Source organism: Oenanthe melanoleuca, chromosome 8, assembly GCF_029582105.1.
Source record: "Oenanthe melanoleuca isolate GR-GAL-2019-014 chromosome 8, OMel1.0, whole genome shotgun sequence".
NCBI lineage: Eukaryota > Metazoa > Chordata > Aves > Passeriformes > Muscicapidae > Oenanthe > Oenanthe melanoleuca.
Genome location: NC_079342.1, coordinates 16,922,376 through 16,945,338, shown reverse-complemented (window position 1 = coordinate 16,945,338; position 22,963 = coordinate 16,922,376). Strand labels below are relative to the sequence as shown.

General features: G+C 44.3%; 1 protein-coding gene across 5 annotated transcripts in view; it reads right to left on the bottom strand.

Annotated features, from left to right (window-relative positions):
- The window catches only part of PTPRF (protein tyrosine phosphatase receptor type F), a 369,892-nt gene that overhangs the window by 91,063 nt on the left and 255,866 nt on the right, over nt 1-22,963 (bottom strand). For all 5 annotated transcript variants that reach the window (XM_056497305.1, XM_056497306.1, XM_056497308.1 and 2 more), the window contains one exon: nt 14,858-15,046. In XM_056497305.1, coding sequence (XP_056353280.1) covers nt 14,858-15,046 — 189 coding nt within the window. The remainder of the gene's footprint in view (nt 1-14,857; nt 15,047-22,963) is intronic.

Here is a 22,963-nt window from a genome sequence, read left to right as displayed (position 1 = left end):
CTGTAATGATCTGAACTCATTTCTGCCCGCCACCGTTCAAAATGACCGCTGAGAGCTGCACTGAGAATAGCTGGTGAAATTGCCTTCTCCCTTCTTGCTGGTTCAAGCTGCAGAGGTCAAACTCAGTTTTTCATATCATCAGAACAGAAGAAAAACTAATGTGAATCAACCACTGCCACCTACATTATTTAGAAGGATAAATTGAGACTGTAGCATAAGCCTATATGTCATGGGGAAAAATGAACTTCCCTGGGTTCTGCCATATAATAAAAATGATGTACAGAGCCCTCCCTATTGTTGCATTAGTGCTGGAAATGAGGCTTCAGCTAGACAGAGAAAGCTTGTTTGCAAAAACTCTTTCCACCTACTAACAAAAGGACCTGCCAGCTTGCCTGGCCACAGCACTCTCGACACCCGCAGGCTGAAGCCTACAAAGCTCTGCTGCTTAATTCGGGAGAACAGTGAATTTCTACACCCTGTCTGGGAAAAACATCTTCAAGCAGACAGCAGCATGATAGGCAGTGGAGCAGGACGAAGTTTCTCAGCATTGACAAGATACAGAGAATCAGAGAATCTAGAAATGGAAGAGACCTATTAGGTTACCTCATGCATCCCTGGGGGCCAGGGCAGGATTGCTCCCTGTTGTAAAGATACTTGTCTTGTGTCCAATCCCATTTTAAATGTGCCAAGTGACAGGTCTTTCACCACTTCCTCAAGGAATTGATGCCACTGCCTGGTTATGCTCTCTGTCAGGAAGATTTTCTTGGAACTCACCATATATTACCCCGCTTTGTAATTCTGCTCATCATTCCTTGGGCATGCATGTGCTGCAGAGCTCATTCCAAGTGCTTCCATCAAACTTGTCTGGGAAAAGTTGTCTGCTGCAAAATATACCCAAGCTTAACAAAAAACCTAAGTGGCTGGGCTGGAAGCAGAGCCAGCTTCAAGTGATAGCAGTGTCTGCCTAGAAAAAAAGTAAGATCCCTAGATAATTCTACCATAAACACAGACCTTTCTATATGACCCTTTCAGCCATTTAATACATATCACTGGTATTTTTTTACCCTTTATACTCATGATCACCCAGCCTCTTAAATGTCAATCAAACTATTTCTCATCTTTAGGGACCTCAGTAGCAGAAATAAAAAAGAGAATGAAGAAAATGAAGGAAGTTTCAAAAGAAATGCTGTTATTGCCTGTCAACACAGACCAATTTCTAGAATCACACTATAAACCTGCAACGTGTCAGCAAGTGCCTACAAACCACTCAGGGACACTGGGCAAGGGACTCTGGGTTGGCACAGCTATTTAAACTATAGTGTGTCAGGAGGAAGACAAGAACCCAGAGCAGAAGGAAGTTAACACAAACCTCTCATATGAAACAAAGAAAACAGGTACTGCCATAAATCATCATTAGACAAATACAGAGATCCTGCAGCATCACTGACAGCCAGCAGAAACTGGAAGAATCATGGTAAACCAATTGCAGTCAGCAGGGCTGTAGGGGTTTTCTTGAAGGACAACCTACAACTAAGTGATGGATCCAGGAAAGTGTAGGGTGTCTCAGAGTACAAAGATTTATGAATAAAGTTAAGAAGCTCAGACATTTCTGAAATCAGAAACCATGCATCTGACACTCAGGAAAAAACTTCCTGTAAAATGCTCTTGGCCCTAGTTGAGTGATCCCAGAGAAAGAAACACATCATCCCTTGGAGGGTTCATGTCCAGGCTGGACAGGACACAGGAAGTACAGGACAGTTAAGAGCTGAGATCTGAGTAGCATCTTTCCCTGGAATTCATGGAAGCTGCATCCAAAGATGCTCAAAAGCGCAGTGAATTTTTTGCCTTGACAAGTGCAAAGGATCTGATTTCTATTCCTAGCCCTGTCAACATCTCATAATCTTCTGCGCCTCTGCAAACCAAGGCTAGGAAGGCTGATTTACTTTTATTCTTTACTTTGGGATTTATGTTGCATAAGTTGCTGAGTGAGGTCTTGTTCACGCAGGATGTTAGTGCAGACTCCTCACATGGACTCCCCAGCGCTCCCGTGCCAGGTGCCTCGTTCCATCTGCACGGCAGAGTCCTGACAAGCAATCAGACAGCAGGGCTCTGGTGGATGCACCAGCACCATCTACCACCAGGCCAAGGATACAAGAGCACAGAGGAGCAGTGAACAGCTTGTCTGGGAGCCTGGGGGGCTCTGCAGCAGCACGTGCACATCAGAGTGAAACCTGTCCCTGCTGAACACCACTCCACCCCCGCTGCTGCTCCGCAGCAGAGCTCCAGAAGAAGAGGGGAACAATTCCTCACCACACTGCCATGCCATGTCAGCCTTGCTTGTGCCTCAGACCTGCTCCTGATAACACATCTCAGCTTATCAGAGAGCTGACAGCTCCTGAGAAAAACCCCTGGCTACTCTCTAGTGCCAGGGAAAATGGTGACAACGCAGAGCTTTCTAGGGGTGAGGGCAGGAGTCAGCCCTGCTGACTGACAAGCTTTCCTTACTTTATATTCCTTATTCCTCTTTCTCTGTGCTGGTATCTCCTTGCCAGACTCCCTCTTTCCTCTTCTAGCTCTTCTTTTGCTCTTTAACTTGGGCACAGACAACAGCCCAGCAGCTTTCCAAGATATTTATCTATTCAAATATACTCCTGCTCAGGCAGAATCGTTAGTTGCAGTGACAGTGGTTGAAAGAAGCATTTAAAAAGTGCCCTGCACATAGAAAGCATGGGGAAGGCAGATCCTGATAAGGGATGATTTTTGGCAGTGCTGAGTACTGTTGTGCCATGGAGGGCTTGTCACTCTCTTCTCCAGGTGACAACCCAAATGTGAAAGGCTCTGAGCTGCCATACAAATTGATCTCTCTGAAATCCTGCTCTGCAGCTCATTGGGAGCTTGTGCTCTCTTCTCCCAGAGAGCCCTGCATGGAGCCAAACACCACAGCTCCTGGGGCAAAGTTCTTCTGTATCAGTTCAGGCTGGAGCTCCATCCCCAACAGTGGGAACAGCTCTTTATCAGGGCATTCACAGCCTCAGTCCTCTGGGCTCACAGCCAGGGGGTACTGACTTTCTGCCTTGGTTATAAAATCAGACATGGAATTAAATGCTCCTGGCAAGCACCTAAGAGTCAGAGAAACCAGGCTGCAGACACAGCACTCATCTAAGGAAAGGACTTGCAATGCAGATGTAATGAACCCAGATACCTGACCAGGACCTTTCCTCTCATCAAAGAGGTAAATTTAGCCCACCTCCATACTACAGCACATGGCTATCCTAAACCCCTCCCTTTTCTTTCACCCTGCTTCCCATCAGCTTCCTTCACATAAATACTACCTAACGTCTCCTCCAGCAGTATTCTTAGCACCCTCTCCAGCCAGTTCCCTCCTCAACAAGTGCTCAGGTGTGGGTACCAATCCCTTTTGCTACACATTTCCTCGCAGGGAAGGAGAATTTCTCTAATTAAATACAGAGAGCTGTGCAGGAGGGTCAGAGACAATCCCAGACCAAATGAGGACTCATAAATGTGAATATGGTGGACAAAGAAACAATGTGAAGCCCTGACAATGGGAGAGTTAAGACTGACATCCTGGCTGCTGCCTGAGATAACAAACACTTGCTGTGGGAGCTGTGAAAAAACACCAAGCCACGTGAGAGTCACTTAAAATGAAAATAAGCATTTCCCATATTCACTATTTTTGGTAATTTATAACAGCAGCATCTCCCAGCTGTTATAGAGAATTGTACCTAGCCTCCACAAGCTATTGGCACTGCCAAATATGCAAAACAAGGTAACTACAGATGTATTTTCATTGTTAGTGTTCATAATCGTTATTATGCCTGCAAGGATGGGGATTGGCATACAAGGGGCCTGTTCTGGATGGCAGCACTGCTGAGAAATCACTCCTGTGAGCACCAGAGGCAGCTGCTGATAGTACCAGACTGCTGCCAGGAGCTGGACTCAGGCAGAGAGGGAGGAAAGGAGACCCAAAATTCTCGGCAGTGTGAGGCCTCCTTTTAGACAGGAGAGTTTCAGGATGCTTTGATATCTCACTAGCAGGTACAGGGAATCTCAGGGGACTCTGCCTCAGAAGCAAAACTACAGCACTGACAAAAGCACAGTAACACCTCTGTGTGCTTCTAAAGGGACATGAGTCAATCTGAATGTGACAGTAAGAAACACAGCATTACAAGCATTTCCAGGCACTACCCCACCCATCCTCCCCCTGACACTTCTGCAAGCAGATCTCATTTTAAAATTGTTTTTCTTTTCCTTTCTTTTGGTGACTGAAAAAGCTCAAGAAACAGGAAGAAAATCCTATAATATGCAGAGTACAACCAAATGTACAAACACATCCTCAAAGAGACAGCAAAATTCTTTTAGCTTCCTCTAATCTCTCTGGCTAGCTTTACACTCCAGCTCGTTGGATAGCGTTGGAATAATGGAGTTTTATTTAAACCAGTTCACTGGGACTGGCACAGGTTTAGCTACAGCTACACAGAAGTCAGTGCAGGTGTTTACCTGGCTTCCCAGACAGCTTCTGACACCCAAGTGAGCTGATCTAAAGTTAATTCAGACAGACCTCTGCTACGCTGACGTCTGCAAGGAAGAAATACTCTTATGTATAGGAACCTCTGATATTTCCTGTGGTGACAGAAAAGTAACAAATAAATCTGACTGGAAAGGGATAATGCCTGAGATGATGATATTTCTTCACCTCCTCATGTGCATCCAATCTAGTGCCTGCTCAGTTCAACACCCACTAGAAACACAACTGCATTCTGCTCTCTCTTAACAGCCCAGAGCAGGAAAATGCAGCCAGGTTTTACAAGAGGTTGAGTGAGTTAAATTGCAGAGAAATTCTGCAAATGAACATCTTATATTCTACTTTCAAAATACAAATGGGACAGAACTTGCTTAAACATGGATTTGATGATACTATCTGTGGGTTACCTTAAGAAGCCAGGTCTTGCCTAATCTGACAGGCATTCACCAGCTGTATGTCCTTCTGATGAACAGACAGGGATTTCAAGATTAAATTACTATCTGGGGCAGTCCCATAGGGATAGAGAGTGAAGCCACAAATGGAAATTCTGAATTATGGATGGGAGTTCCTCCCATTTCAGGGAAGCCAGAGATGTCTTGGACAGAAAGGACCAAATCTGTGTGGGTAAGGTCAAAAGAGTTTGTTCAGAGATAAAAACCTCTTCCTGTTTGGAGGGGAGCATGGTAGAATATCTCAGGTCATCCTCTGTCTAACCATGTGCTGGCCCCTCCAGGTGGGTTTGCTGCTGCTCTGACAGAAATGTCTTGGATAGCATTCCAAGAACTCCAGATACACAACTCCTAGCAACACAGTCACAGCAGCAATGAAATTAAACCAAAACCACCCCTTTCCCCCCGAACATTATTACCAAAAGGGTTCAATTAAGAGTAATTAGTTCACCCTTCCTTTCAGACCAAATTAATGGATTCCAAAGCATCAAACTTACCTTAATGAGGAACAAGAGTGCAGCTGGGTATAGAACATGGCAGAACAGTCACTTCTACATGGACACAACCTCACCATCATAAAAGCACTTTCATCTAATCTGTCGTTATCTTTAGAAATTCAATGACCTCTATTTTAAATAAAAGGCATCAGGCTGACAGAAATCCTCTAGGAGAAGCCAGAGAGCAGCACGTGGCTTCTGTTTGCTCTCACAAAAATGTCATCTTTGACATTCAAACAGGACACATATATTTTAAATAATGTCAAGAACACTCTTAAAATACCTCATCAGGACTCAAACGGGGGTGGGAAGGGGTGGGGGTGCGGGAAACTTATGTTTTATGAGATGGATGGTTCTTTTCACAGAGATGCCATCGGTTCCCAAGCAGGACGTATGGAGCATCCATGTGGTTCTGGTGCTGAGTCACTAATGTCATCAGCTAGAAGGGCATGCAGCAAGCAGGGGAGGCCCTGGGATGGCTGCACACTCAGCGTGCTCGGCCGGCAGCTCAGAGCGGATGGCGAGTTAGCATCCCATCTGTCACTTCATTTTAGCATTTGCAGTAGGAAAAGGAGATGAAGAAATAGTTTTAAGGAGTTTGTAACATTACAGCTGTCAATCTCCAGTGTTCCAAAGGGTGGAATGACAGATATATAAGCCCATTCATATAAAAATAAGGTTTGCAGTCTTCTTCCCTGACCCAATTTGCTACAAAGGCAACTTAATGCAAATACATATCAAACAGCAATTCACATTTACTCTAAAATCACTTAACAGGAGCTGAAAACATTAAACCCAGCAACAGAACCAGTTCCAAGAGTAAGATTATTAACTTCCAGCAGTGATTCAGGGAAAAGGGGGAGAAAAAGGGAGAAGGGGGAAAACTGAACGAACGAGATTGTGTTGATTTATAGGTAGCAGTCATTCTGTCAAGAAATCCAGAGGTCAATCAAGAGGGGTAACCAAAATCACAAGAGAATTCAGAAGGGCCTTAGCACACAATGCTGATTAACATGCTAAAGTTAATCTAAAGAGACAGCTTTGAGTGTTTAGGCTAGAAAAAACAACACTCCAATTGGAAAGTCATTACTGGTGCACACAGGCTGTGAAAACTACCCAGGGACTGGGCTGGGCTGTCAAACCAGGGGTGGGTTCAATTAATGAGGGCTTCAACAGCCAGATACACTTCTGATTTATCTACTTAAAATAAACTTAAATGATGCAAAACAACATCAGAATGTCCAGCTCAGAAAGGGTTGTCTGGGTCAGTGGTTCTCCACTATGTCATCACATTAGAGGGTGAGTGCACTTCAGAAACAAAGATGAGGAACACAAAGGTGCTCCTTATCCTAGAGTCACATATGCTCAACCTTTCAAGAATTTTTCTCCTTCCATTTAGTTTCATGGCCATCAGCAGCAGCACAGATGAACTGGACTATTCTCTTGTGAAAATGTTACCTCCATACAATTACACCAAAGCAACCCATCTAAAACCCCCAAGATACAAGACCTCAGAAGGCCACAACTGTGTGGGAAGTTCAGAGACTTTCAGGAGCTGCAAGAGATGTCAACTCTCCTGTGGTGGAGGCCTGGGAGCATCTCCCAAACTTTTGCAAACTTTCCATTGAATAACCCCCTTTCAACAGTGCAAAATTGCAATGGATGGGTCTACAAGAAATCACGCTAAAACCCAACTGAAATAAACACACCAGTGGGAGAGTGCAGATGAGCGAGAGCACCAGCAGAGTTAGGGCTGAGAGTAAAAGCTGGAGATGAGAAACACCAGAGGAGAAGGGACAAGGCAGACAGGAGATGGAGTGACGTGACAACTGGAGGCACATTTCAGCATTCTTACCTCTGATCGGTGTACCACCTGGTGAGGTAATTTGAATGCAAATAAGATTAGAGAGAAGCATTAGTACAAAGAGGAAAGGAAAAAAATTATAACTAAAAAGCAGAAAGTTTTTTTAAAGCTAGAATTTGTATTAGCGCAACAGGAATAAACAAAAAGAAACTGATGTGCAATAAAAGTCAGAGTGACACTCTCAGGAGGTTAGTAAAGCTTACTGCTTTCAGGAGTGCAGCATCCAGCCCTGCATCTTGCCATTAAAACCCCCACCCTCATGAACAGGGGCCAAACTAAGCTGCCGAGGTGGCACTGCTGGCTGGCCTCACCACTGGCATTCACCCACAGCACTGTTGAAGCAGCTGAGATGGAGGACACTGGGAGATGGTGCAGTGCCCTTTCATTCCTCATCCAGAACAAGGAGGGTGTGTCCTGGGGCTGTGGGACTGTGAGTGTGCTGGGCAGGACGGGTGGAAAGCACATGGTTGCGGGCACTCGGTGCAATTTGGCTTTGAGGTTAGAATGACCAGTGGGACAAAATCTGCTTGCTCAAACACATTAAACTAAGAGGAAAGTGTAATAAATCAGTTTTGAGTCATTCTCCACATTCACATAACCCTTGCATCAGGTTCCCTCTGGCAAAGAAATTGGTGTCACGCAGAATTAACTTTACACACAGAAATACTTCAAAATGAAGTGGATTTCTGGTAATGTAACAATGGCATGCTAGCCAGACCTCTATTGTTCCTGTCTAATTTGGATGTTAGCAGAAGAAAGGAATCCCTACCCTCTTTATAAGGCACTGGAGGTAATTTTACATGCTGTAATGAAGAGTATCTTATAAGGAGGGCTTCTCTGGGAGTAAGGCTGAATTATCCTGTTGCAACAATCTATAAAGGTTCATTTTATGAGGTCAAGGTATTTAGCAAGTGGAGGCTCCACTGGTCAGTGTCTTGAGTTCAGTGTACAATCAATACTGAAGCAGGATGGAGAAGCTCCAGCTGGGCAAATTGGAAGGGAACCCTTCTAATCTCCACTTTTGTCCCCTTGGTCTTAATTTGCACATATGAAGGCTGTTAGTATAAGGGAGAGATTCATGCAAATTGAATCTGTAGGCAGTTCATGGTATGTGTTGGTTTTATGCAGATTTGTAGGATCTGAATACCAAGCACTTACCAAAGAAAACTGAGGAGTTTAAACAGACAGAAAAATAGGGTTAAACAGGACACAGTGTGTCAAATCATGTTCAGTGTATTGATTAATAAATACCAGTATGCATACAAGAGTGTCGTGTATCTCAGATTTACAGCTCATTCCATTATCCACAACAATGATCACCCAATGGGAAAGAAAGACAGAAAAGAATTTCTGTAAATACAAAGAAGGCATATTTTAAGCACATTTAACTCGCCTCTTAAAAAGTAATTACAATATTTATACTTATTCTTTTTCTTTTCTAACTACCCTTCCTTTAGGCAGAGTCCCTTTTTTGAAGCAGGAGTGCAATTCAAACTACTCATTTTAGCATTTTCCTCTGCCAAGATGACATTATCCCATTTTAACTTTATGTCTCGTTATATCTTCCAATCTCTTCTATCCAGAGATGACTGAAGCATTAGGAAAAATCCTGCAGTGACTGAAGTTGTAGGTAATCTCTCTCTTGGAATAATAATCTGCTGCTTACTTATGTATCTTAATAACTACTGCTACCCTTAAACAGAACAGCTATACCCAGAGATAATTGCATGGAATAGCACAGCCATGGAAAACAGGGTTATTTCTCTTTTCCTGTTTGGAAAGTTTGCCAAGTGATATTTTTGCCTTGCTTGATCTAGGGCATTCCTGATCTGGTGTATTGTGTGTCCCCCACCCTATCCCTTCCAATTTTCAGAGTTAAGAAAAGCATCACCACCATGTGTCACTTCCCATGGGAATGGTGCAACAACTTTGAGCCCAAGGGGCCGGAAACATGAATTCCTTACCTCTCATCTGGCTGAAAGAGGGTTTCTTGCTCTGTCCTAGAACTGAAAAGATTTGCAGGAAATCTTTTTATCTACTCCCTGCAGAGGCTCAACCCCTTCTCTATTATGCAATTGTCTATACAGAGCTCTAGAAGTAACTGCACACTTGAAGTAGATTCCCTAAAATGTTAAATGCGGCCAGCTAATTTTTTCGTTCATTAAATCCCAATCCTCCTGGCTTCTGAATGCAATCCAGCCCTTGTGGAAGCAGCACAAAGGCTTGTTGTATTTACTGCAGTGTTTGTTCCATGTGTGTCTCACCTCTGCGAAGTTAAGACATTCACTTTTCACTCAGAGGACACCATTACAGAGTGTGAACAATCCTTTTTACTGGTCCCAAAATTTCCTCATCCAGAAGGAATAAACAGAAGTATCCCTTTATCCTTCACATCATATGATGATTCATCTCTGGCTATTGTCCTTTTAGGGTGTCCCTTGAAGGGACAAATCACAGCTCACAGGCCACAGAGTGCCAACGTAAGAGAGTCCATCAAGTGATGGAGGTGTCATCACTCAAATGGTTACTGAGGCCAACTGTGCTCTGTGATCACCAGGCTGCTTTATGCAAAGGGCACCCCAAGATCAAAATTCAAACCCAATTCCTTGTGTTTGAAAGCTTTGAAATATTCATAAGGAAAGAGAGTTTATTTCTTCTTCACAATAACAGACAGTGAGTAACACCCCATACATTCACCTCAGCCAGGAACAAGTGCTGATCCTGATATTCTTTGTGTACTGGAAGCATCCAGTCAGACACCAAAGCAAGGAAAAACAGGATGATACACTGGAAAACCCCTGGGGTTATTTGTGTCAGTATTTCCCAGTGTGGAGAAGGGACTTCACACTGCTGACAAACTCACCACATGATTACTGACATACCACTTCCTTGTAGGAACCTAAACCACCAAAAAATCACTCCAAAGCAACATCAGCAGAGAAACCAAAGCTCATGCTAGCTGCAACTGAGCACTAGAGCAGTGCAACACTGAATCCCAGAGAACTCTTTTTGGCTACTTCCTAGCAGATGTTATGGGGAAACTTTTCAAAAGTGAAAGACTATTTGCCACCAGAAGCCACATGGAGTCTTGAAGGTATTCCACAACTGCTGAGTTTCCTCACACAGCAAGACCCAGGTGTGCAGTTAGGTTCTTCCAGGAGACAAAAGTTCAGATGCCAACTGGCTGCTGTTGGCAACTATACTGCTTCAACCCTTTTCTAGTCAGTCCTTTCTGAGAGAGCATCCATCCTTGTGTGGGTTCCCTGATCCCTTTGGATGAAACTACTCAATCTCCATTCTTTTAGGCTGTCCTTACATCTTGTCCCAAGTCAGTGCCTACCTGATGTCTGGACTAGAAGCTGTTCCTTGCTAAAAGCTGTGAACATCTGCTGGATACTGACTACTGGGTATTACCAGTGAAGCAGGATATGGACATCACAGCCACTTTTCACTGGGACAAAGAGGCACCACCTCTTTCTGCACGTTTGCTCTGTGCACCTCAGGTATTCCTTTTGTTTGCAAGCTTCTACTGATAGGATCAAGCCTGTATGAAAATGCTTGCTGGTAACTCTGAGAGCCCAAATGCAGCAGGTGATATGGTGAGCCAGCTCCCACTGCTTCTGTGTTAGAGGCACCTTCCTTTTTCCAGAGAGTGACTGAAGTCACCTGCAGAGTCCTCTCTAATACTTTAATTGTCTGAAAGTCGCACTAGGATCTAGGGCATGGTTCTGTAACTCAGTTAATTGAAAGTGATTAAAAGAGAATGATACTTTTTGTAAGACCAAGTTTTCTATTAGATGAAAGATAAGGCTTTCTGAATTTCTGGAGTTTCCTTACAAGGCAAAGACTTATGTTAACAGTCAGAATAGCTATTTATTCTAATTTGACATTTTGCTCATAGGTTTTTTGAAAAGCAAGGTGGAAGAGTGATTCTTCAGCTATGAAAATCACTGGAGACATTCAAGAGCTTTGAGAGTATGAATTCCAACTGAGTTGCTTTGAAATCCTCAGGAGCTTCTGATCCAAGAATCTGTACAGAAGAACTGTAAAGCATCAGCACAATCTGATCTATACTGAGTGAGCTTCCACCACATCATTAACTGATTTTCAAACATGGTTAGTGATACAGCATTGACTCTGGCTGCCAGAACTCATGCATGTCATCACCTGCAATACTACAATGCCTGGACAGTTTTAAAATCAGTTCAGCCAAACAGATTTTAAATGTGTTAGCATTGCTGGGGAGGTTTCCCAGCCCAGAGCTGGCCTCAGATCCTGTGTCACTGACTGAGAGGCAATGAGTGAAGCTACACACCCCAGGGGGAGAACAGGGAGTTGTCCTGGGTCACTGCACTTGCAGAACAGCAGCCTTCCCACAACGGGTGGGATGTACTAGAACGATGAACAAGGGAGAATTTGCCATAACCAGCATGAGTCAGAGACCTTCCTTTTGCCTTGATCTGGGAAAATAGAGATGAAACCCTCTATTTATTTGTGTTCTCATCTCTATAGCAGTTAGCCTAACATTTACTTGCAAAACTACCCACGAACTGGAGTTGTAATAGAATTAGGCTTTACTTGGAAAGAAAAACCTAAGCAATGGTGAGAAATAGTTTAGAAAGCTCTCCAAATATTAAGTTATGCTGTCAGAAAGTGTAACAGGAGAAGTGCATATACACACATATAGATATAATTACTAAAGGAGGGAGAGTAGGCTTTAAGGCAGATTTATAAACTGTCCATTTGCTCCCGACAAAGACATGAGATTGCTGGGGTTAAAAAAGCCTGAGATGACACCTTGGATGTCTTAAATCACAAACTCTAGTACCCTGACAGAAGATGAACAGAACTCCAGAATCTGATGCTCAGAGCCCCCTGGGACACATGATCTGACTGGATGCAAGTTCAAAGACCTGCCTGAAGCCCCCAGAGCACTGCCAGCCCACATAACTGACTGTCTGAAGAGAGCACCTTTCCCAAACATGCTGCTTCTTTACCTCTAACTATTTGTATCAGACTGGGAGCCTGATGAAACAGAATCATCCCTCAACCCCCTCTCTATGCCAGACTCCAAAGCTGCTTTGACCTTCGTGACCTATATTTTGTAAATCTAAATATATTATGTACTCACTGAAGGTCGGACATTATATACACAGTATTGGGCTCACAATGTGCTGCAGCTATTTTAACTATATTACATCTGTCTTGCTTTTATTGGGTTTTAATTAAATGAAATTAAATGAGCGTATATTTAGATTGAGATAGTATAAACTGACATTCATGCAGATATGCCAGCCCGACTATCAGATATGATCTTAATGGAGCAGAGACTTTGCAAACTATTAAACTCTGCCATATAATGAGGTATCTATTTAAATACTCTTTTCTTTGAAAAACAACTCTGCCCAACTATGGTGTATGGTTGGAGAACTCAATTAACACCTTGCAGAACGAGTGGGAAACTGCCCAAGCCACACATTCCTCATACAGGGTGCTGCAGTAGCCTAAGTGGGACTCTGGCACTTCAAAGTGCAGGCCCTACTTTATGTCCACTACAAATAAAGGGAAAAGCCACAAATAAAAACAGGGGTTGAATCTCTGGCCCATGAGAAGCTTCAAACTTCATGCTCCCCACTCAGGCCAGGGTGGAGCAGAGCCTTGGTGAATCCTGGCATCATAGCACCAGATCCTTGAAAAGAAAACTTCAAACTCATAATTGGAAGTCTCTTGCACTGAACTGTAGAAACCTCCCATACTACATTAGAGAGCTAATCAATTTCTTTTGTGAGTCTGAGGATGTGTGCTGCTCATTGATTTCTAAAAGGTTCCCTTGACACCTCCCTTGGTAATTACTGTGTCTTCCGCAAGCAGCCAGCTCTAGAGTCTGAATCCCAGGTGAAATATTCAATTGAGATGTTCAATTGAGATGTTGCTCAAGAACAGTGAATAGGAATCCAAACTTGGACACTGTGACAGGCTTTACTAGTTTGTTTTTAAACTTTCTATCTCACCAAACTTGTGAAGCAGCTGGTAGAGAGGCAGCCAAGTGCCTGTGAAAAGGAGGCTGAAGAACCTACAGCAAGTGCATCAGAGGCTGCCTTGCTGCTCATTTATGGTAATTTCTGATGCTGATTTAGTCAGCTACGAAGTGAAACACATTCATGTGCACTTTCCTATTGCTGCTTCCTAAAGCTTCTCAGAATAATTAACAAGTGTGATATTTTCTTCCAGCAAAAACAGATCAAGATTAAACCACGTTGTGGGGGAGATAAGCTAAAGGTCACTGGGAAATCTCATAAACTATAAATGCATTAGTGTAATTAGCATTCACTGGTACATCAAGGTGGGATCAGGAGTGTCAGGCTGGGTTCTATTTTTGCTGAGAGTGATGTCTCACTTACCCACTCCTCCAAGTACAAACCTACTTATCATCCAAGCATCATCAAATGTATGCAGAAGGCTCCTGCTATGGGGAAATGTTTCAAGACATTCACCTTGGTTAGAAGATGGTGATTCCCTGGCAGCAACACTCATAACAAATGGCACTTGAGTGCCCAGAGATAATTGTGGCCAGGCAAGGCAGGCTGCCTCATATTTAAGCATGAGACCTCCCTAGACCAAAGTTGTTCCAGCTCTGGTCCCTTCTGTACTTTGTGTAGGGCACTGGGGGCTTTTTCCCCCAGACTAAAGCTGCTGTGTAGTCGTGCTGTGCATTGTTAAACAGCCACTCTAATTCACACTGGGGAGCTCCACTTCATCAGTGAATAAAGCAACGTTTATTTTCTTTAATTCTCTAATGGGCCTTACAGTCCTGGGAGACTGAACAGTGCAGTAGAAAAACAAGAATTCCTTGCAAAAATGAGTGCTTTCTCAGCCACCCCCAAGAAATAACCATTTGTATTTCAAAAGACAGTATTTGGCTTGTCAAACAAAAGAATAAAAAAGAAATGATGTATTTCAAAACTGTGTCCACCTCCCTTTGAAATCCACAAAATTGCTGCTTTTCAGATTTTTCTTTATTCTCGAGGTGTCACAGAGTAAGGATGGCAACGAGCTCAACAGAAAGCAGAGCACTGTCTTGCAGAGTCTGTATAAGGAGTAAAGTTGCATACGACCACTGATTGTAAAATCTCAACCAGTATCTCATTACCCTCATTTGCACTGTGCTCCTATTAAAAATACCTGAGACCCACTGAGTTGGCAGTGAAATGTCTGAGCCTACCAAGGATTTGGGTCAATATCAAGATGGTCTATCGAAGAAGATATCCAGGTGATGTTCCAAAAGGCATGTCCACTCTAATGTCTCCTTTTAACAAGCCACGATATCCTGCCAGAGAGGATCAGCTCCAAAAACTGTTTTTACATCGTAAAAGAAACGAGCTCAGAGCAAATTGACATTTGGGTTTAGAACTGCATTTCAGAGAAAAAAATAACAGCAGCATGTAAGGAGAACAGGGAGGCAGGGCGAGGAGGCTGGGAAGGCTTACTTGCTTTGCTACCTTACCCGAGCGGAGCTGCTTGATCCGCCCGTTGCTGGTGGCAGTGTCCACGGGCAGGAAGTCCTTGAACCAGGAGATTTCGGGATCGGGGTTCCCGCTGGCAGCACAGAGCATCGTGGCTGTGCGCGCCTTTTCCACCACCTTCAGCTGCGGGCCCATGTCTATGGTTGGGAAGCCAGCTGGGAGGTGGTCTTCTGCAAGAGGGAAACCGCACAAGGTTAAAGAGAAACACTCCCAGGGATACAGTGACAGCAGTGCCACCCCACAGCATCTGTGCCTCTGCTGGAAAACAGCAGCCTGACTTCCCTGCTGAGAAGGTTATCAAGCCCTTAAAGCACATTAGGCTCCATAATGAGCATTCATTACACCAATAGAAGCTTCCACTAAATTTAACTCCATTTAAATCAATTGCCTTGGGAAACGTCCATAATTTTCATTGATACGTAAGCTTCATCCATTGTTGTTAATAATTCAGTAAAAGCAGGTATTTGACTTTTTGTGGGAGGACTGAGTTGAAGATAACAGACAAACACAAAGTCAAATAGTTTGAGGCATCTTGAAAAACAACAACTAAACAATAAAACCCCTTAGAAAGGTCCAGAGAGGACCATTTAATTTTATTTTTTTTACTAGCAACATTCTGTCATATTGGTAGGATAAATTTCTTCCTCATGCCTCCAAATCCGATTCTGAAGGCTTTTAGAAATTAATGAATGTAAAGCTAATGAGCTACACTCTGCTCATGAGCTGCCTGTGCCATGGCAAGCTCCTGGTGCATTTTCTGGGCTGTAGAGAGCAACAGAGGCGTGCAAGAAATGGCCAGTGCATGCTCTGGCATGGCTTACTACAATACTGTGAAACAAAGCAGCCCCTTAACTGCTGAAACTGCTCATACAGGAGGCAGAATAACAGTTAATTGGGTTTGTTGCTGCAGAGCACGCTCAGGTAGGCTGGGTGGAATACATTAGGCAGCCTTCACTGATAAGCCAAGGCATGCTCCAACATCGTCATTCTATAGCAGCTGCAGAACTGAGCTCATTTATTCATTCTGTGGCAAGATGTACTGTACTCTGCTAAGCCTGAACTGCAATCAAAAGAACATACTTTCGCAGAAAAAAAGAACTTGAAGAACATTAAGAAGCTTTTAAAGCACTAGAAACTCAATTATTTTCAGTATGTTTCTTTTTTCCCTGTTTTAAGGAACCTTAAGCAAACTTTTTCTTTGGCAAATCCGATTCTGCAAGGCTCCCAGCCCACTGCAGTGTTTAAACAAACAAGGCCTTAGCATCTTCCCAAGTCCCAGAGGAGTCTGAACTTGCTGCAATCTGATTTTTCCTGCTATCACTGCACATCTGTACCCCTCATTCCTCACAGGAAGATACTAGCAATAGGTCATCTCAGGTGCTTCCTTCTACCTCCACTGCCACACCTGCAGCATGAATATGGCCTGTGGTAGGTAATGTTGCAGATGTCTACCTAAGACCTCAAGAGAATTCCTAAGACCCTTGACTTGTTCGCAAATCAAGACTGCAGCACAAAGCAACATCTGCTAGAAACAAAAAAATGCCTGGGAATATAATTTAGATGAGAGTAACTATGAAGCATTCAAGGTTTTCTACAGGAAAAAAGGTTCCTGATGTTTATTAAAAGCACAAACTGTATTTTGTCTCCCAGATCGACCTCCTGAGAAACCTCTCTCATCATGAGCAAACATAAATGGAATTATTTTCTTTTTTAAATGAAAGATACTATGAAAACTAGTTCTTTTTAAATTTGCTCTCCATTGATTTTCAGAGACAAAAGGTATATAGAGCTTAACTGGAATGACACCAGCACCAACATTCAATAGCAAGCAACAGAAGCACTCAATACTGAGCAACCACAATGTATACTCCCACATGGCTGAAAAGAAACAAAAGAAGGGCATGCGAAAAGTACAACATGGTATAGTCTTAAATACAACATGGTATAGTCTTAAAAGCAAAGGAAGATACATAGAGAAAGCAGTAAATAATGACAGTCCCTTGGATTAAGGCCAAGTTTGCCTATAGTGCAGCGCCTTGCCATTTAGAGTACTGAAAACAGATGTTTACTCTGGGGAGGCTGAAACCTGAAGTGATCTAATCTAATCACCATGATTACCACTGACAATCTTCTCTGGTTTGCACAAGATTTTAGAAAGAATGCACTGAGCTAAGTATCACCCAGTTAACTTTGTCCAAAGTCTGTGAAGAGGCTTAGCACACAGCTAAAAGCAAACCTGAAACCAGCATTTGTGCAAGAAAACTCTTCCTGTCTGCAATGCTCCCTGACCACAGACAGGAGAGAGACCAGAGAGTCCTTCACAGTGTCTGATCCACAGGTACAAGACCAGTCTGCTGCACTGGAATGACTGTTCAATCAAAATTAGCAGTTTGTGATGAGCCACAGACCAGTAGAAATGACACCATCTAACCTTGACTTCACTGAATTCAACAGAGAGACACTGATTACAAACACCCAGCAGCAAAGTTGCCTCTGCTGTACTACAAACTCTTGGCTCAAACCTTTTCTACACTCCAATTTAAACACAACATTGCTCCCACACCATCCAACCTCTGCAAGACCAAGTCACTAGCCAGCCATAAAAGGTTCATGCAGTGCACAGTCTTTTCCCTTTTAACTGAACACAAGCCCCAAAACTATCATGGCAAATCCCAGCAGTAGAGAAATGGTGCATGCTTCGTAGTCAGAGCCACAGCACGTTTCCTGGGCTAGCACTGGTACTGGTACAGCCCAGTTCCCATGCATGCCTGGGGCCTGAAACCACCAAAACTCCAGCAAGTAGTGCTGACATGCCTGCATCTACCAAGCAAGGACTTGCTTGAACCCTTGTAAATCCAACACAGAGGCAGCACTGGTGCTTAAGAGCAGCAGTGTGACTCCAGGAGGCTGTAGTCCCAGCTCACATCACTGTGTGATGAGATGCTTGGGGAAATCTGACAGCTGGTCTCTGATGACACCTCAGACACCCAGAGGCTGGAGTTCACCTGCTGTTAGTTCTGTGACAGCTTCAGGGGACAGAACATGCAGGGATCTAGCTCATGAGGAGGACAAGCACCTTCTCCAGAGGTGGTCCAAGCTGTACCTGTACCACCGTGACATGGGGAGCCTCGGCCACTCCGGGTCTCCCAGAACTGTGCGGCTCTGGCAGCCCCCCAAAACCCTCCTGGAGAAGAGTGGCTTTGGAGCAAACCTGAGCTGGTGACACCGCAGAGCCCAGCCCAGAACAAGCCCACGCCTGCCCCATCAGCACCACTCCTGCAGAGATAACAGGGCTGCGTTCCAGCCGGGCTGGCGCTGCTGACTTCACTGGGACGGAGGGATGTGTCTGTGTTCAAACACTACAGACCACGACAGCACTCAGAGCTGCTCTTGCCGTGCCTTGCCCTCAGGCACAAGTCTAATCTAGGTATAATTATGAGGCTCAGTCATGCCTCGGCTCCTCTCAGCCCCTGCTCGCTGTACTAACTTGTCTGCACACGGAGCTTGTCAGTAACAGCCAACCTCCTATTCCAGCCAACACAAGGATACTCTTATTTGAGAAAATGAGGCTGTCAGCACTTGGTTTTATTTGAGGATAGCCAGTGTGCCTTCAATGCACATTAGAACAGGCTATGAATCTGCTTTCACAAGTGCACACCATGGAAACCAGTTTTTATTTCTGGCTTTCAGGTACTTTCAGAAGGTAGACATTAGGTTGGAGCAAGCAAAATCTAGGCACAATGGGATTTTTGGGGGCACTGCAAGCTCTAGCTGCCTCCACGGACTAGAGCAGCAGTAGCAGAAATAACAGAGGAAAGCAGGAATAGAGAAGCAGGAGGAAAGGAGAGGGAAACAAAAAGAGAGAAAAGAACAGATGAGTGGGTTTTGCAGTTACAAACTGAAACTTGGAAAATCCACAACCAGACTAAGGTCTTGCTAGCAGTAGTCACCAAGGAGACAGGAATGTCCCTCTGGCATCTAGCATGACAGCATGGGCAGAGGATATCTCCTCTCACTTGACAGCTCCCTTTGCTAATCTTCTTTCTGAGGTGACAGAAATCTAACCCCTGCTCTCACACAGCTCTTTTGTGCTATGCACTTCTCATCTTTAAGGAAAAAGCTAAGGTAAGAAACCTTTCTCGCAGCCCCAAACTGGAGCTGAGACCTCCTTTAGAGCAGCTACAATTACATGGCTTGTTCCCCAGCTCCCCAGAAAACTATCTTTCCTGAGGATGCTGCTGTGAGAGACATACCCCTCGGTGTGTCCTTATTTTCTGCATCATTCAAAGTGTCAAGTGATGATAAAGGACACAGAGGCAATTGCAATTTACGTCTTACAAGAAGCACGGATCAGCCCCAGCATGGAATGGTGTGTAGATAACAGCTGCTTGCAAAAAAAGGCCTGCAGAGGAGTCTGTGGTGAGCACAGCTGTTGACAGCTGAATCCTGCAGGATTACCCCCAGGATTTTGCTGAAAACTTGTAATCTCTCACAGGACAGCAAAGTTGGAGGAGCTGAATATCAAATTGCTACAAGCACAAACACCATACAGCACTCACTGCTCTTGCAGCCAAGCAGTTGTGTTTTGGGGGGGTTCATATCCTGACTTGGCATCTGTAAAACCTTCCCCCTACCACTGTTTATTTCCTCTGTGTCAACGTAGGAAATGGTATTTTAGAAATGATAGTGCAAACTGTAAACACGTTTATGGGAGTTATTTGTCACATTCTTCTTCCTATAAAAGCCAGGCTTGCTTACTATCATGAGTCCAATTGTTCAGACTGCTGAGGGAGAGTTAAAAAATGATACCAAATATAATTTTAAAATAGGAAAAAGTAGCTTTTTTATACATTACAGCTACAGCTGTGAGGGTAAATCTCTCACAATCTATCAAAACCACTGCCCCACTGGAAGGGGTGTTTTCAGCTCCTTCCAAGTGAGATACTGGGCCTGATCCCCATACAGGGCTGGAAATGGCTTATCTGGGCCACTGGCTGCCGCCAGCCTGCATCAGCTGAGGAACTTCCAGATCAACATCAATTTTAGGGTCTCGGCAGGGATGATTAAAACACAAAGCTGCTTTGTTTTCAGTTCTGTCAGCTATCTGAAACCACTCAGGAGTGTGTGGTGCTAGGGACAAGCGAGGAAATGGATTGAGGGCAGAGAGATCTCTGATAAATGTGTTTGACTGTGGTCAGCATTGCACAGGGGCAGGATACACAAACCAAAAGCTGTTTCACATGTTCCTTACCCATTCCCAGGCAGGCTGGGATCACACCCAGTTCACATCACCAGGGCTGAGCTGATCCTGCCCAGATGTGCTGGTTTGATGCACTGTAGCACAGGATGTTGCAGGATAACCCTTGTCTACTGACAGACCCTTTCCTGATGGATCAATGGAATTACTTTGCACATTTTGCAAGCTTCCAAATCTCCCTTTGTGACACGGAAACACATTTGCAAACGCAGAATTATCAGTGCGAGGATAGTCAGCAATATTTACTAATGAAAGACGCAAGGCAGTAACATTGTAAGCACACCACAAAGCAGGACATCTGTTTGCTGAATAAACAGCCCTGATTCCTTCAGCACAGGTTACACGGCACAGCTATTCAATTATCAAAGACAATGAAAAGCAGCTGGCCCAGAAGAACGGCACCACTTTACACGATAAGGAAACCTGTTCAGGTTCAACCCAGGCTGCACTAAGAGAATTTTATCAGCCATTTTGAGGCAAGGCTCTCTTTCTGCATCCTTCTTACACAAGTCCCTAAAGAGGTGCACCACAAATATTATCCAAATTCCCGGTCTCCAAGGGCTGCCCAGTGCTGGGCTACCGGCCATGCGGGGAGTGGTGGGCGGAGAGCATTTTGCGAGCTGGCTGCGGGAGCCAAGCCTCATCCAGGCAATGAACACCCCCCTCGACACTGGCACTGCCGAGCAATTGCCTAAGGAAAAGGTGGGGCAGCGAAACCAACCTGTTTCAAAGGCAGCACAGTCTTAATTACCGGGTTAGTAAGTCTAAAACAGTTTCAGGCAAGCAGAAAATACAAACAGTCATCTATTGATGACAAGGCTTTCAATGACAAATCTGCTGGCTTTGTGTGACATCATGCCAACGTGACATGCTGAAGCCGTACTGAAAATGGGGAGAAGGGCACAGATGAATGGGTGGGTGTGGAAACGAGCTCCAGAAGGACTTCTCTGCTTCACGGTGTAACCACATGAATTACTGCACAAGAGCTTACAGTAAACAAAGTATTTGCTATCTCTTAGAAAGATCACAGCACCAGCAAAACAGCTCACAAAAGAAGGAATCTGAGTCAGTACAAAACAAAGAAAGTACTGTAAGGAAAATTCAAGAAAATACGAGACTAGACATGGCAGAAGAGGATAAACTGTCAGGCAGATTCCTGCTCCAGGGGCTCACAGCGTGGGAGCTCACGGGACCTGCTTGTTCCAGAGCTTATGAGCCCACAAACACTTGATGGAGGCAGTGCTACCCTTCCAGTGCCAGAAGGGCACTGCTGACACTGTCCTCTCATGTCTGGACAGCAATTATCTCCCTTTACAAGCTACCAGTGCTTTCTCAGTAGTGTAGGTGGCCATTCCCAAGCACCTGTTTATCTCAGAGGGGAGCAGGATGGCTCTGCAGAGGCAGGTGCTCCCGAGAGTGAGACAGAGCAGCACCTCCCAGCTTGCTCTGATGAGGAATCAGGTGTGCTCCTGCCAAGTCCCTGTGCCGGTCCCTCCACACATGTGCTAAGGTATCACAGTCACTGCACACTGCCCCTGCCAGGGCTGAGCACCCCACATCTGCCACGGTCACTGGCACTGCTGCACAGGCAAGTCCTCCCTCTCCTTCACAGATAACCTTGTGCTTGACAGAGGCAACACAAAGATGATTAACAGCTGCTGAAGTGACTCAGAGCAGAGGTAAGTCACAAACCTGGCCAAATTAAAGGTATGCACCCACAACCCACTGTGGCAGCTTAGTTTAGGGATCTTCCTAAGTAATAACAACTTCTGCCCTGTATTGTGCCAGCTGTGGAGTCTGCTGCCAACTAGGAGACCTCAGCCCATCCTGAAAGAAAACAATTATTTACAGCTTGATCAGATTAGATTGCAACAGTCAGAGGTGGCATTTACGAAATCCCTACTACCACAACATCCTTCTGTCAACCCAGCTACCTCTGCTGGCTTTCCATTCTGGTTTCCTCATGACACACTTGCAGCCTTGGTCCTAAACTCAAGTTTTCCCAAGACTGAGACACCAAATATATCTAAAATAACTTAAGAACTCCAGAAGGAAGATTCTAGCAGAAGCTTCTCTGCTCAGGCTAAACAAACTCTATGCCACAGGGCAGAGCTTCTCCAAGCTGATGACACAGCCTCACAGAGTACTGGGAAGTGTGATACAAAGCCTCAGGATGTGAGGAACAGCCTGGACCTCCTGCTCCAACCCTGCTACTCTGCCACAAGTGTAAAGCAGTGTCCACAAACAACTCAAAGCCAAAGACACATCAAAACAAACATTTTCCTGAAAGACCAGAGAAACTAGTTGGTCATGTTAGTGAAGCACTAAAAAGAGCTTAGACTGTATGGCACTGATAGTCATTTAAGGGTTCAGTGCATGGCACAGCAAAAACTACACATCAAGAAATGTCAAAAATGTGGATGAGGAAGAGTTTGCACAGAAATAGAACCTATCTGCAAGACTCTCTGGCTGAGCAAGCACCCTTTTAAAAATCCTTGTTTGGCGAGAAAAAAAAAAAATTATTTCCTCCCTCAAAATTACAGCATGATTTCAAGTAGGTAAAAATAGAGATTTCTGGGTCATATCCAACAGCTGATAAATAAGGCTAGGCTCTTTCAGTAACTACTACAAAAAAAAACCCTCATCAGCTGGAAGTATGCATTCAAAAAACTCACAAAAGTTCTTCAAAAGCATGAATTCAGAAGGGTTTTGCAGCCAGCTATTAAGACTCCATAGTAAAGGAACAGTAAAAGTCGACCACGCTGTGCTTTCAGGCAGGACTGTGCCATTTGTTGGTACCAGCTGTTGAATAGAACTGCCTGTAGAACTG